Source organism: Thalassophryne amazonica, chromosome 12 (assembly GCF_902500255.1).
Source record: "Thalassophryne amazonica chromosome 12, fThaAma1.1, whole genome shotgun sequence".
Lineage (NCBI taxonomy): Eukaryota > Metazoa > Chordata > Actinopteri > Batrachoidiformes > Batrachoididae > Thalassophryne > Thalassophryne amazonica.
In genome coordinates, this window is record NC_047114.1 from 102,491,363 (window position 1) to 102,507,586 (window position 16,224).

A 16,224-nucleotide genomic window follows, 5' to 3' on the forward strand; every position below is an offset into this window, starting at 1 on the left:
ACAGAAAACTTAAAGCAATATGTCTGAAAAATAAAAAATGCACAACAAAACAAATGAGGAACGAATGGGAGGAAACTGGAGTCAACGTCTGTGACCGAACTGTAAGAAACCGCCTAAAGGAAATGGGATTTCCATACAGAAAAGCTAAACGAAAGCCATCATTAACACCTAAACAGAAAAAAACAAGGTTACAATGGGCTAAGGAAAAGCAATCGTGGACTGTGGATGACTGGATGAAAGTCATATTCAGTGATGAATCTCGAATCTGCATTGGGCAAGGTGATGATGCTGGAACTTTTGTTTGGTGCCATTCCAATGAGATTTATAAAGATGACTGCCTGAAGAGAACATGTAAATTTCCACAGTCATTGATGATATGGGGCTGCATGTCAGGTAAAGGCACTGGGGAGATGGCTGTCATTACATCATCAATAAATGCACAAGTTTACGTTGATATTTTGGACACTTTTCTTATCCCATCAATTGAAAGGATGTTTGGGGATGATGAAATCATTTTTCAAGATGATAATGCATCTTGCCATAGAGCAAAAACTGAAAACATTCCTTGCAAAAAGACACATAGGGTCAATGTCATGGCCTGCAAATAGACCGGATCTTAATCCAATTGAAAATCTTTGGTGGAAGTTGAAGAAAATGGTCCATGACAAGGCTCCAACCTGCAAAGCTGATCTGGCAACAGCAATCAGAGAAAGTTGGAGCCAGATTGATGAAGAGTACTGTTTGTCACTCATTAAGTCCATGCCTCAGAGACTGCAAGCTGTTATAAAAGCCAGAGTTGGTGCAACAAAATACTAGTGATGTGTTGGAGCGTTCTTTTGGTTTTCATGATTCCATCATTTATTCCTCAGAATTGAGTGAGTCCATATTTTTTTCCTCTGCTTGGTCTAAAAAAGTAACCGTTACTGACTGCCACAATTTTTTTTCCTGATTTCTTATAGTGTTTCTTAAAGCCAGAAAGTTGCCATTTGAAATGACTTTAGTTTTGTGTCATGTCTGTGATCTGCTTTTTTTCTACAAAATTAAACAACTGAATGAACATCCTCCGAGGCCAGTGATTCCATAATTTTTGCCAGGGGTTGTATTCAAAATAGAATCGGAGAGGCTGATTACCGCCGATATTGTCTCCGAGTCCTGCTCCTCAGGTTTCTTTTCAGTGGGCCTGGTCTTCTTTCTTCTTCTACCTCGTTGTGTTTTGCCTTTAATAGGGAATGTGTGGAAGACAGGGGTGGCCACTCGTTCTCGGAAAAATCCAGATCACAAGAGTCGGAAGATCTTCCCTCGTCCTCGCTGCTGGACAGGTTGAAAGACACTCTTCTTGGATGGTGCTCCTGGAAACCAGAAGAGCGATTGTTCCGGCGATAAATAATACCATGTTGATAGTCCTCCAAATGCCTTTTAAATTTTTGCAGTTTGATCTTCTTAATGAATGCTTCCACCTTCTTTAGATCATCCTGTACTTAAGGTCTGATTGATCCACTGCAGAAAGTGAGGCTTTACTTTCTAATATCTCCACCTGTAACTTGTCTCTTTGTGCTTTGCCCTCCTCAGTGAGGAGCAGCATCAAGTCCATAGAGCATTTATTTAAGATGGATTCCCACTTATTTTTAAAAGCAATATCTTCTTGACCAAAAGATGGAAACTTGGATATGCGAAGACCCCGAGGAATGCGTTGCTGCTTCCAATAATCTGACAGCGATATAATGTGCCATTTAAGCTTCAAATCCTTCTCAAGTAGTCTCCGTAAATCAAGCTGTGGTTTCCTCATTTGAGCTGAGGCTGCCAGATGTTCATCATTCAGTAATGAGTCCATGACAACAATTTTCTGTGCCTCCTCATGAGAGTAAGAGAAAGAGCGTATTGTATCCTAAACTAAGATAAAAAAAATAAAAAACAATGCTCAAGAACAAATGTCCAAAGTGGAGTGGGGCAGTGAAGTTTAAGAACAATGTTTCTCAATGTTCAATTGCAAGGAATTTAGGGATTCCATCATTTACAGTCCATAATATAATCAGAAGATTCAGAGAATCTGGAGAACTTTCTCCATGTAAGCAGCAAGGCCGAAAACCAACACTGAATGTCCGTGACCTTCAGTCCCTCAGGTGGCACTGCATTAAAAACCAACATCATTGTGTAAAGGATTTTACTGCGTGGGCTCAGGAACACTTCAGAAAACCATCGGCAGTTAACACAGTTCGTCGCTACATCTACAAGTGCAAGTTAAAACTCTACCATGCAAAGTGAAAGCCAAACATCAACAACATCCAGAAATGCCACTGCCTTCTCTGGGCCCGAGCTCATTTGAAATGGACAGACGCAAAGTGGAAAAGTGTGCTGTGGTCTGATGAGTCCACATTTCAGATTGTTTTTGGAAATCATGGACGTCGTGTCCTCTGGACAAAAGAGGAAAAAGACCATCCAGATTGTTACCAGAGCAAAGTTCAAAAGCCAGCATCTGTGATGGTATGGGGGTGTGTTAGTGCCCATGGTATGGACAACTTACACAGCTGTGATGGCACCATCAATGCTGAAAGGTACATCCAGGTTTTGGAGCAACACATGCTGCCATCCAAGCAACGTCTTTTTCAGGGACGTCCCTGCTTTTTTCAGCAAGACAATGCCAAGCCACATTCTGCACGTGTTACAACAGCATGGCTTCGTAGTAAAAGAGTGCGGGTACTAGACTGGCCTGCCTGCAGTCCAGACCTGTCACCCATTGAAAATGTGTGGCGCATTATGAAGCACAAAATACGACAACGGAGACCCCGGACTGTTGAACAACTGAAGTCGTACATCAAGCAAGAATGGGAAAGAATTCCACCTACAAAGCTTCAACAATTAGTGTCCTCAGTTCCCAAACGCTTCTTGAGTGTTGTTAGAAGGAAAGGTGATGTAACACAGCGGTAAACATACCACTGTCCCAGCTTTTTGGAAACGTGTTGCAGGCATCCATTTCAAAATGAGCAAATATTTGCACAAAAACAACAAAGTTTATCAGTTTGAACATTAAATATCTTGTCTTTGTGGTTTATTCAATTGAATATAGGTTGAAGAGGATTTGAAAATCATTGTATTCTGTTTTTATTTACATTTTACACAACATCCAAACTTCAGTGGAATTGGGGTTGTACTAACAACACATCTTTAACTGACATCCATTAACCCACAAATGAAAATCAAAAATCAAATTCATAGCCAAATCGTGACGAGGTTGCCTCAAGTCACTTCACAAAACATCATTCAAAAAGCAGAACAAAATGAATTAAAAGATTAAAAATAAAAACTTGTTGTCCATTCGGCTGCTCCTGGTTTTTTGTTCGGGGTCACCACAGCGGATACAGCCAGATCCGCATTGGTAATTGGCACAAGTTCTACGCCGGATGTCCTTCCTGATGCAACTCCAGTTTTACCTGGAGAAACAGACACAGCCGCTACTGTTCCAAAGAGGTCTCCCATCCAAGTACTAACCAGATCCTGCTCTGCTTAGCTTCTGAGATCTGACGGATTCAGGCTGACATAAATTAGTAAAAAGAATAAAAAGACACGCAGTAACATAAAATACTAATGATAAAACAGAGGAAAAAAATGTGTCTGCAGTCTAGATTTAAAAGTCTCCACAGAGTCTGATTGCTGGATGTGGGCGGGCAGATCGTTCCACAGAGCTGGGGCACGGTATGAAAATGCTCTGTAACCCCTGACTTTTTGTTTATCCTAGGAACACATAGCAGACCTGCACCCTGTGAACGTAGGGCCGAGTCAGTACAAAGGGCTCAACCAGGTTGGCCAGGTAGGGAGGTGCCAGACCGTGAACAATCTTGTAGGCCACTAACAACACCTTCAAGTCAGATTTCAAAGAGACCAGAAGCCAATGAAGGGATGCTAGAACCGGTGTAATGTGGTCAAACTTTTTGCTTCATTATTGGCGTTCGTTATTCGTTATTACCACCACGTTATTACCATCTTCGTTATTACCACCAATAACGGTTAGAACTTTTAACTTTATATTTAAGGGGGGCCCTTTACCTCCGTCTTGGAGGGAAGCTACCATCTCAGTTATTCCTAAGGAGGGGAAGGATTTGTCTCAGTGTGGATCTTACAGGCCGATCAGTGTCCTGAACCAGGATTATAAAATCTTCGCGGCTGTATTAGCTAAAAGGATGGAGGAAATAATGCAGTTTTTGATTGATGAAGATCAAACTGGGTTTATTACTGGCAGGCAGATCCAAGATAATATTAGGACCCTCCATACAATAGAATTTATTAAAAAGGAAAATCTGACAGCCATTTTGCTTAGTATGGACGCTGAGAAAGCTTTTGATTCAGTGGGCTGGGAGTTTCTTTACAAAATGATGGAAAAATTTGGCTTTCATATCGATTTTATTAATGGTATTAGAACTTTATACACATGTCCTATTGCGAGAATTAAAGTTAACAGGAGTCTTTCCGGAACTATACGGCTACAACGCGGGTGGCATCCAGGGTGCCCTGCTAGCCCAGCGTTGTTCAACTTATTTATTGAGCCACTTGCTCAAGTAATAAGGCAGGACCCAGGCTTACAGGGTATAACAATAAGGGGCTCAGTATAAGATATGTCTCCACACTGATGATGTGTTAGTCAGTTTGAGGGATCCAGAAACCAGTATCCCCAAGTTGATGGACCTGCTACAAATATATGGTGACCTGTCAGGTTATACCCTTAACATTGAGAAGACACAAGCCTTGGTTTTTAATTTTAACCCAACACAAGATCTCAAAACAAAATACAAATTTGACTGGGATTCCAACTTAATTAAATATTTAGGGGTAAGACTTACTAAAAACCTATTAGAACTTTATGACAAAACTATCTGTCCATTAACACACGTATAAAAGAAGATTTAGATAGATGGGCCTCTTTACCTCTTGATTTGGGTAATAGAATAATGGTAATAAAAACAAACGTCTTGCCGAGATTACTGTACTTGTTTCAGTCATTACCTGTTCAGATTCCTGAGTGCCAGTTTAGAGAATGGGACAAAACCATTTCCCGTTTTGTTTGGAATGGTAAAGCCCCTAGGATAAGATATAAAACTCTACAATTACCCAAGCCAAGCGGTGGGATGGGTTTACCATGTCTCAAAGATTACTACATTGCTGCACAGCTAAGACCACTTATGCTCTGGTGCAGTACTGATTACAGCAACATGGAAGGCCATGGAGTTATTGTTGAATAAACCATTACAGTTTATTAAGTAATGTGACAGCTATTAAACAATGTAACATTCAGAATCAGTGGGTAGACTTTTCAATTAATATCTGGTTATACCTGGTCAAACGGTTTAATCTTCAAAAAGAAATCCGTGTTCTAATGTGGCCAGTGCATGACTCTGACTATGAACCAGCCCAAATTGATAGGAGTTACATACAATGGGGAAGACATGGGATTACTGCACTGTGCCTCCTATTGGACAATCAAGAATTTATTGACTTTAAAACTATGTCTGAGTGATACGGGTTAGGTCGACAGGATTTTTATAGATATCTCCAACTTCGTCATTTTTATGTCAAACATATAAAAAATCTTCCTGTAGAGAATGTATCACCCATTACACAAATGTTCATTAAGGCTTACAAATCAAAACTGACCAGGAAAATAATTGGTGAACTATATTGGAATCTAGTTAAACTAAAAGGTAACTCTACATTTTATGTTAAGGAGAAATGGGAGAAGGAACTTGGATTTAATATCGCGTCTGAGCAATGGGAAACAATAATCGAAACGCAAATTACTAATACAAATTCACAAATGTGGAGATATTTCTCTTGGAAGAATAGTATTAGGTACTTTATAACCCCAAAGCAGACATCAAAACAAACTGGCCGTCCACCTGAATGCTGGCGGGAATGTGGTCACTGTCCCGCTGACCACTCACATTTTCTGGGGGTGTCCTGGGAGGGAGTTCACTGTACTGTCAAAGATGTTTTAGGTTATGATATTGAATTTACTTGCTTATCTTTTTATTTGGGGAATATGGACAAAAATATACCAAAAGCTGATACTTACATTTTAAAAATCATGATGGCAGCAGGTAAAAAAAGCCATAACTAAGCCATGGCTTAGCAGGGACCCTCCCACTACCAGTCAGTGGATGGCCATTATTAACAATATCCAAAGCATGGAGCGCTTGACTTTTAGCTTAAGACTCCAAAAGGGAGATGACTTTTGGGAAAAATGGAACACATACTTTTTTAAAAGAGGTGACAACACACAATCTTTATGACTTTGTTTTATACGCTCGGCATCTGTATTATTTTTCTCTACTTTCTACCTGTGATACTTACTGTATATCCCCCAAACTGTTCTCTGTTTTCTCTTTTTGTCTGTTTTTCTTCTGTTTTTATTTTTTGTGAAATGTTCTAATGGAAAAAATAAAGTATATATATATAAAAAAAAAAACTTTCTGCTTCATGTCAGAAGTCTGGCAGCAGCATTTTGAACCAGTTGATCCAATTAATGCTGGACTGCAGCAAACCAGAAAACAGAACATTGCAGTAGTCCAACCTGGAAGAGATAAATGCATAGATCATGGTCTCAGCATCAGCCATAGACAGGATGGGACAAATCATCAACCATCAACCATCAACTTTTTTCTTATATAGCGCCAAATCACAACAAACAGTTGCCCCAAGGCGCTCCATATTGCAAGGCAAGGCCATACAATAATTATGAAAAACCCCAACGGTCAAAACGACCCCCTATGAGCAAGCACTTGGCAACAGTGGGAAGGAAAAACTCCCTTTTAACAGGAAGAAACCTCCAGCAGAACCATGCTCAGGGAGGGGCAGTCTTCTGCTGAGACTGGTTGGGGCTGAGGGAAAAAACCAGGAAAAAGACATGCCGTGAAGGGGGGCAGAGATCGATCACTAATGATTGAATGCAGAGTGATGCATACGGAGCAAAAAGAGAAAGAAACAGTGCATCATGGGAACCCCCCCACAATCTACGACTAAAGCAGCATAACCAAGGGATGGTCCAGGGTCACCCGATCCAGCCCTAACTATAAGCCTTAGCGAAAAGGAAAGTTTTAAAGCCTAATCTTAAAAGTAGAGAGGGTATCTGTCTCCCTGATCTGAATTGGGAGCTGGTTCCACAGGAGAGGAGCCTGAAAGCTGAAGGCTCTGCCTCCCATTCTACTCTTACAAACCCTAGGAGCTACAAGTAAGCCCGCAGTCTGAGAGCGAAGTGCTCTAATGGGGTAATATGGTACTACGAGGTCCCTAAGATAAGATGGGACCTGATTATTCAAAACCTTATAAGTAAGAAGAAGAATTTTAAATTCTATTCTAGAATTAACAGGAAGCCAATGAAGAGAGGCCAACACGGGTGAGATATGCTCTCTCCTGCTAGTCCCCGTCAGTACTCTAGCTGCAGCATTCTGAACCAACTGAAGGCTTTTTAGGGAACTTTTAGGACAACCTGATAATAATGAATTACAATAGTCCAGCCTAGAGGAAATAAATGCATGAATTAGTTTTTCAGCATCACTCTGAGACAAGACCTTTCTAATTTTAGAGATATTGCGTAAATGCAAAAAGGCAGTCCTACATATTTGTTTAATATGCGCTTTGAATGACATATCCTGATCAAAAATGACTCCAAGTGTGGAGGTCAAGGGACAACGTAGGATCAAAAATTACCCCAAGGTTTCCTCACTTTGTCAGGGTGATGTATGACACACGAGCCGAGGCTGAGTGTTAACTGGTCAAATTGTGGCCGATGTCTCACTGGACCAAGAACCATCATTTAAGTCTTATCAGATCTTTAACACATCTTTAACTGACATGACGTCCGTTAACCCGCAACACATCTTTAACTGACATGACGTCCGTTAACCCGCAACACATCTTTAACTGACATGACGTCCGTTAACCCGCAACACATCTTTAACTGACATGACGTCCGTTAACCCGCAACACATCTTTAGCTGACATGACGGCCGTTAACCCGCAACACATCTTGAACTGACATGACGTCCGTTAAACTCGAACCAAACATCAGGTCCACTGACACACAGAGAAGCTGTGTTGTTTTTGTGTGTGTGTCTGTGTTTTGTGTCGAGATGATGCCCGTCAGAGAAAAGCTGATCCTTTATCTCTTTCCTTAACCTTCCTTCCTGATGACATTGTAAACATTGGATGCCCTTTGTGATGCAATAATGGTCTTCCATTGTTGTCCTGACGGGGTCTGCACTCTCTGAGCATCTTATACTTCTGCTATTGATTATCTGATGATTGTTTTTGTGATTGATTGCTGAGTTTAAAGCCTAGAAGCAGTAAAGGTGTAGGTGAAGATGAGGAATCTGTATATTGTGTGGAACTTTAAACGGGTTTAGAGTGATTTAGATTCCAATGCTGTCAGTGTTTGAAATGTTTCACAGATAAAGCACTTTAAGTTTGAGTGACAGCAGTTTAGTTGATGTCAGAAGTGTTGTTTCTTTTTGCTGGTGAATGATTTTAAAGGATTTATCCATTGGTTCAGAGTTCCACTTGTGGAACACTGAGCCTGTGGGAATCCCAACAGTCTTATTAAAAAAAATGAATAAATAAATAAAAAGCAGTCAGGTTTTTTTGTTTTCTGACGCCTGAAGCATTTTCATGCAGACGCAGCGCTGTGCTGTGTGCAGGTCTCCCCAGTGACTCTCAGGTGGTCCAGATTTTGGAGGCAGAGTCTCAGTCCAGACTGACTCAGTTCAACCAGAAGGACGTGTCCATGGTGTTCAGCTCCAGCATGAAGCTCCACCCGGGCAGCCAGCACCCGCTGACCGAAGCTTGCCTGGCGGGCTTGGAAAAGAACCTGGAGCGAGAGCGCCATCCGCAGACGCTCTTTCTGCTTTTGTCCTACTACCGCCTCAAGGGGCGTGCACTGCAGCAGCAGGAAAGTGTCAGCGGGGGCGCCAACAGCACACCTCCTAACCCCGAGCAGCTGCTGGCTAACCGGTAAGTCTAAAAGAATGTTCCTGCATCATTTCTGGATATTAATCTGTATCTGCTAAATGTCTCTGCACTGAAACCATGATGGTGGGGGGGCATCCAGAACAAACAAACACCTGCACTGTCAGAAACCCTCAGACCAACTTTGGGATGAAGGACCTTGCTCAGGGACACCTTCATAGATGGTGTTGAGGGTGACACAGGAGCTGTTCTTCCACCGTCTTTCCCCACATTTTTCTCCATCCAGTCGGAGCATTGATAACCTTCCAAAGTGTCTCAACAGTAGAGTGATAACTTATCAGAAAAGAGACAAAGAGAGCACCTGAAGAACTGCAGGCCTCTCTGACCTCAGGTCAGGCTCAGGGAGACACTGAGCAGAAATACCTGCTGACCCAGAAGAGCATTAAGGGCCCTAAAGTACTTAGCATAAAGGATCTTCATACCATCCATCACCAGGAACCAAAAACCAAAACCTAAATTTAAACTGTGGCGCTGCACAAAGAGTCAGATGCACCTCACGTAAAGAGACTTACAGCACACGTACACTCTGCCTGCACATAACCTCACCTGCAACAGAGGAAGGAGGGACAATGTATCACTCTCTCTCTCTCTGTCTGTCTGAAACAGCTGGCTGAGGGGGCGTCTCTCTGTGGATCAGGGCTTTGTTATGGAGCAGACTTGGGTCACTATTTTTAAGGTGCTCATCAAATTGAATTGCTCTCTTTGAACTTCAATAATTAGTGGGTATCGTCCTAAAGGTGCACTGACATGTGCATGACTTCACTTGCATGCACATCATCATGACGATCCCACCTGCTGTGATCCCAGGTGGATGCTATGCTTTGTTCCACTGCCTGCCACATGTTCTACGCTGGATGCTGCATACATAAAATAATTATTTCGTAGCAGATTAATCATTTTCTCTGCAAGTTGTCTGTTGAAAACGGCTCTAATCGCTTCCTGAATCACAGCGGACCGCTCCAGCAGCGTCGTTTGTGTGTGCGCTGAATGAGCTGGAGGAAGCATTTGGAGCCGTTTAAAAAGGTAATTATTTGTCATGTTTACATTATCATGGCTAGGTAAAACAGTTGCATGTTCTTTCCTTCTTGTGTGCAGCTGTTAAAGTATGTTTATGATAGATTTAACATCTTATAATCCTTCAGACAAGCTGCACTCTGATGCGATCCGCTGACCCAACCACTCACTCTGTTCACTTCTTCTTTACTCCACTTGACGAACTTCACGTCGTGTTGGCGAGCCGATCACGCCACGTAACACGACATTTATGCATGAAGGATTTTTTAAACATTTCAAAATTGTCTTTGCGCAGTTGCACACGCTGGCGCCCCTCTTACGTTCAGTCTGCACTCGTTAAAGATGAGTTTACTCTCCTGCACGACACGGACATGCAAGTGCATGAATCAAAATGCATGTGTCAGTGCACCTTAATTATGCTCTGCATGAGTTATTCTGTGTTTTCCATTGGACACTGTCAAGGATTTGAGATATTTCATGCTTATATTATCATTTATTTTATATAGTTCATGCTTATATTATCATTTATTTCCTTTTATGACTACGTGTACTTTTCCTCTTTGTGAGAAGAGGAGGTTTTAAAAAGAAAGACTTGTCTGCATTTTTCATGATTGAGCAAACTATTTTTCATTTTGCATAAGTGCCTTATCCTGCGTTTGACAAGCCACAAGGCTCATGTTGCAGGAATGGAAGGTTTCAGCTGCCACCTTGCTTTGCTATCTCCCTCATGGAGACATGACTCATGTGTAACCTCTCCCTGACTGTCCTTGTTTGTTTTTTCTCATGTTGGTGAACTAAATAAAAAGCCGAGCCAGAGGAGGGGATTTTAGGAGAGCTTTGGAGCTGAGCACTTACAAGCTGCTACTGCCCACCCTCCTCCTCTGCGCAGAGCATAAAATATATATTTGTCTCTCTCTGACTGGTTTCTTTACAGTGTCTGTGCCTCTCATTTCTTTAAAACAGGGTGCAAACCCAACAGACACCGAGGATGGATTTACAGAATTCTGCATGCAGAGTCTCAGTTTGGTGTTTGTCCCATTTTGCTCAATCTTGGTTGGTGAGCGAGCCCAGACCTCACAGCCATAAAGAGAAACCCCACTGTCCATCAGTTTGGACAGCAGACCCTTGGGCCAAACTGAATCAAATGCTTTTTGAAATCTGCCAAACAGGAGAATAGTTTGTCTTTGGTTTTGTTTATTTGGTTCTCAGTCAGGATGCTGAGGGCGAAAATCTGGTCTGTTTGATGGTACTTTGGTAAGAAACCAATTTGGGATTTGCTCAGGGTGTTGTTTTTAGTAAGGAAGTGTAGAAGTCTGTGGTTTGTTGGAGGTTTTCCCACCTCCCAGTAGTTTAATGTGAACTCAGAAGACTCAAAGATGACAGGAAACAGACTTCAATTTTAGATGTCATATTGAAAGATGCCTTCACTGAACGGAGAGTTGCTACAACAGTTTGCAAGCTGCCCTCACCCAGTGCTCTACCTACGTCTTCTGCCTGCACTCACACCGCACCCAAATGGGCGGGCCGTTGCCCTCAGCGTGGATCAGTAAAGTTATACGATTGGTTGAAAAATGTTGCATTTGACATTTATATGCAATGACTGCTTGCGATGTATATCTGCACCGGTGTCGCCGACCGAACGGCCCCCCCTAAAATTCGGTCCGCCCTGCCTTCACTGCACATGTGTCATCAGCCACGGTTCACTGATTATCACCTCGTTTCTGCTTCAAACTGCCTCCAGTCGTCATCTGTCTCAGCCACAGATATCTGAAGCTTTTCTACAACAATCATTTCCACATAAATTCAGCATTATTTCAGAATAAAAGATGGAGGAAGCGATCAGAGCGCCGCGGCTACACGAGCTGCTAGCTGATGCGTTCACTGCTTGTCGGTCCTTTCAAAGCATCACAGAGTATCACCTCGTTTCTGCTTAAAACTGACTTTAGAGTGATTGAAGAGGTTTGCTTTGCCATCTGATGGTTAATAATCACACGAATCCATTTGATCACTTTGGGTGAAGAGACTCAGACGAGCAGCTGAGATGATGCATGCACGGTGAAGGCAGGGCGGACTGTTCAGTCTGAGACACTGGCATGTGTAAAAGTAAAACTGTGTAGCGTGGTAAGCAAAAGAACAGTAACACATCATGGTGTCCCAGGAGAGATATGAAGTTATGAAATGGACATGAGGACATGAGACATACCGTCCAAGAGGTTGCTGATCAGGCAGAAGATGTGCCCGAGGTTGTTGTTAACACAGACTCCACGGTAGTTATTAGGGTCAAGCTTGTTATTGGTCCTTGGTTCCAAATATTGGGGAAGATCCCGGAGCTCAGGACAATGTTAAGGAGCTTTAAGAGCCAATATGTTTAAAGTTCAGGCAGGTTTGATACCTGATTAAAAAGGGGTATCAAACCAGTATAAGAGAAGTCCCCAAAATTCTGCCAACTGTAATATAAAGAAGAGATGTCAGTTTATCCACTCCTGCAAATTTAGTTAAAAGGCTGATGGTGTGGGTCACCAGGTGGCACTAAACTTCCTCAAAATTGGGCAAGTTGAGTACTTTGGTGCCCCTGGTGGCCAACGCCATCAAGACCCCAATGTTTTTTCAGTTGTATTTGATAGAGTAGGGCCTCTATTTGTTGATAACATTGAAATCTGATTGGGGTCTTGATGGTGCAGTTGGTTATGGGCCTTTAAATACAGCCCGTTTCACAAAATGACCAGACTTTGAGCGCTCCCTATATTTAGCGCCATTGATCCCCCAACCTAATATGTATGTAAGTTGAAGAGTTTGCCTCCATAAGTCATTGGATAGTTTAACTGGCTTGGGGACTTGATGGTGCTGAATGTTACACCACTTGAAAGATGGGAATTTAATGAAATATCAGTTTTTGCGTATTTTTGCCTTGAACTTTGATGACCCCTGACAAGGTCACTGTTTGATTTTCAGTCGAAAAAATTGGGGAAAGTTTGTTCCTTGGTAGGTTCCATCTCTGAGCCATGGTTTCTTGAAATCTGAGTCGGCTTGAATCACAGCCCACCTGGTCCTTAAAAAAAATGGGCTCTTAATGTGGCCAGTTGGAATTTGGGATCTGTGGATTTGATAGTTTCATTTAGGATGTTGTTGACACCACAGAACGTCTTGGTTTCAGTGGATTTGATTTTGTCCTGCAGTTCTTTTAGGGTCATGGGGTCATCTTTGAAGTCTCTATCAGCTTTGTACTTTGTTCTCTTTGTTTTCCTCTATTGGACCAAATGTCTTGGTGAAGTGGTTTAACCCACACAGCTCCAGTTTCTACAGACACATCGACATGTTTTTGTTCAATTTTCCCAGAATCTCTTTCTTTTTATAGACTCTTCAATTGTGTGTGGCTGGTTTCTAACATGTTGCTCTTGTTTTTTAACATGTTGCTTCTCGTTTTTCTCGTTTTTTTTTTTTCTTGTTTTTGTTTTTTTTTTTATCCTGTTTTAATGTTTGCCTGTAGTGAAGTCGTGTTCTGGTCGTCTGGATCTCTGTGTTTTTGGTTTGATATGTTTCTTAATGTCTTTCTGACATTTTTATATTCCTTGTCAAACCATCTGTCCTGGTCGTGGATGTTTTTGTGATTTTTTTTTTTTGTTTGGGGCCTTTAGGTTTGCTCGGGATGCTGAAAGGTCCCCCCCCCCATCTGCAGGCTGTAACTGATTGAACTAGTGATAATTTCTGGATAAAGTGACAGATTTCTACTTTGTATCTGTAATAAACATTTAATTCCCACAGATGGATTCATACATCCAAAGATAGATTTTAAATACACGTGTGTGTCTATGCACATCTTGCCAGTGTTATAACAGCATACCTGAAAAAACTAGTTGTCCGTACACTGTTTCCGAGGGTGTGTATGGGAAAAATGAAATGATCATTTCTCTACGTTGATTGTGGACCTGCTGGTTGTGATTTAGAAGCAGCGCATCCACAATTTATTCATCAGCCTCTGTCAAAGACATTTAAAGATGTCAATCATGACTACCAGGACTCTGTTTTTGCGGGCAGGAAAAGAGAATGAACCACTGTTTATTTCACTTATACAGCTCTCCTGCAGCGTGCCGCTAAGCCAGTGCTGCAGGTACGAGTTGTGTAGGGGAGACTGGGGCCATTATCCCCTGGAAACTTTTTTAATTTATAACTCTGAAACACTATTTCCTGCATTTTGAGGGCCAAATTTTGTGACGTAGTACTTTATGTTGCATAACTGGACAAAAAAAACAGTTTTAATAACACTAACACAAATCGATATCAGATCGAATCAAAGTATTTGGTTCTGAATCAGAATCTGAATCAAATGGATTCTTTAAATTTGACTTGATACCCAGCCTTAGTAATAAACCTTAATGACAGAAAGAACAGATCATGAAACAAAACATTTCTCCAAGAATTGAAGACTGTTTATGGCCCTTTATTCAGTCCATGTCTTTGTGATCAGAACTGGTCATGACTTGAATCATCCACATGCCTGAAAAAATATTTTCTCTGAAATCAGAAGAAAAATGAACTGTTGTTTTCTGAGTGATATACTGATGTAACGGTATTAGTATAACCTCAGGGCCCCATCACAATTAGCTCTGAGAGGGAATAAGGATTGTAGAAGACTCACCCAGACATCTGTCAGAATACAGTTAGAATATGATGAATGCACTTACATCGCCGTATGAGTGAGGTACGATCGCATGCCGAGGAAATATATTCCAGTCATGGTGCATTCAGGCACAGTCAGGACATTTAGAGCATGGCAGATTAGACCGCTTCAAATGCTGTTTTCATGCCGTACATATATTTAGCTTGCAGTCACATTGTACTCTGACCGCTGTTCAGTATTTTTCCACCTCGACTGTTTTGCAAATGTGGAAAACATTCTGCCAGGGTATGTAAACTTTTAAGCACAACTGAGTGTGTGTGTGTGTGTGTGTGTGTGTGTGTGTGTGTGTGTGTGTGTGTGTGTATATATATATATATATATATATATATATATATATATATATATATATATATATATATATATATATATATATATATATATATATATATATATATATATATATATATATACACACAACCCCATTTCCAATGAAGTTTGGACATTGTGTAAAATGTAAATAAAAACAGAATCCATCCATTTCCTTCCGCTTCATCCAGGGTCGGGTCGCGGGGGCAGCAGCTCAAGCAAAGCTGCCCAGACCTCCCGATCCACACACACCTCCCCCAGCTCCTCCGGGGGAACCCTGAGGCGTTCCCAAGCCAGCCGAGAGACGTAGTCCCTCCAGCGTGTCTGGGGTCTTCCCCGGGGCTTCCTCCCGATGGGACGTGCTCAGAACACCTCTCCAGCGAGGCGTCCAGGGGCATCTGGAAAAGCTGCCTGAGCCACCGCAGCTGACTCCTTTCGACGTGGAGGAGCAGCGGCTCGACTCCGAGCTCCTCCCGAGTGACCAAGCTCCTCACCCTATTTCTAAGGGAGCGCCCAGCCACCCTGCGGAGGAAACTCATCTCGGCTGCTTGTACTCGCAATCAATGAGCCAAATCTCGTAACCATAGGTGAGGGTCGGAACGGAGATTAATTGGTAAATCGAGAGCTTTGCCCCCCCTGCTCAGCTCTCTCTTCACCACGATGGTCCGATACAGCGACCGCATCACTGCAGACGCTGCACCGATCCGTCTGTCGATCTCACGCTCCATCCGTCCCTCACTCGTGAACAAGACCCCGAGATACTTAAACTCCTCCACTTGCGACAAGGACACTCCACCAACCTGAAGAGGGCAAGGCACCTTTTTCCGGTCGAGAACCATGGCCTTGGGTTTGGAGGTGCTGATTTTCATCCTGGACACTTCACATTCAGCTGCAAACCGCCCCAGTGCATGCTGAAGGGCCTGATTTGATGAAGCTAACAGAACCACATCGTCCGCAAACAGCAGAGATGAGATTCTGTGGTTCCCAAACCGGACCCCCTCTACACCCTGGCTGTGCCCAGAAATTCTGTTAATAAAGATAATGAACAGAACTGGTGACAAAGGGCAGACCTGGCTGAGGCCAACGTGCACTGGAAACAGGTTTGACTTACTACCGGCAATGCGAACCAAGCTCCTGCTGGGGTCATACAGGGACCGGATAGCTCTTAGTAAAGGGCACCGTACACCCAGAGCACCCCCCACAGGGTGCCTCGAGGG

The 16,224-nt window shown here is 42.4% G+C and overlaps 1 protein-coding gene across 2 annotated transcripts in view; it reads left to right on the plus strand.

The window, feature by feature from the left end:
- fastk (Fas-activated serine/threonine kinase) overlaps positions 1-16,224 on the plus strand; it is a 37,300-nt gene that overhangs the window by 5,166 nt on the left and 15,910 nt on the right. Inside the window, exon 3 of one of the 2 annotated variants that reach the window (XM_034183067.1) lies at positions 8,682-8,994. In XM_034183067.1, the coding sequence (XP_034038958.1) occupies positions 8,682-8,994 (313 nt within the window). The remainder of the gene's footprint in view (positions 1-8,681; positions 8,995-16,224) is intronic. The other variant, XM_034183066.1, reaches the window with a different exon arrangement.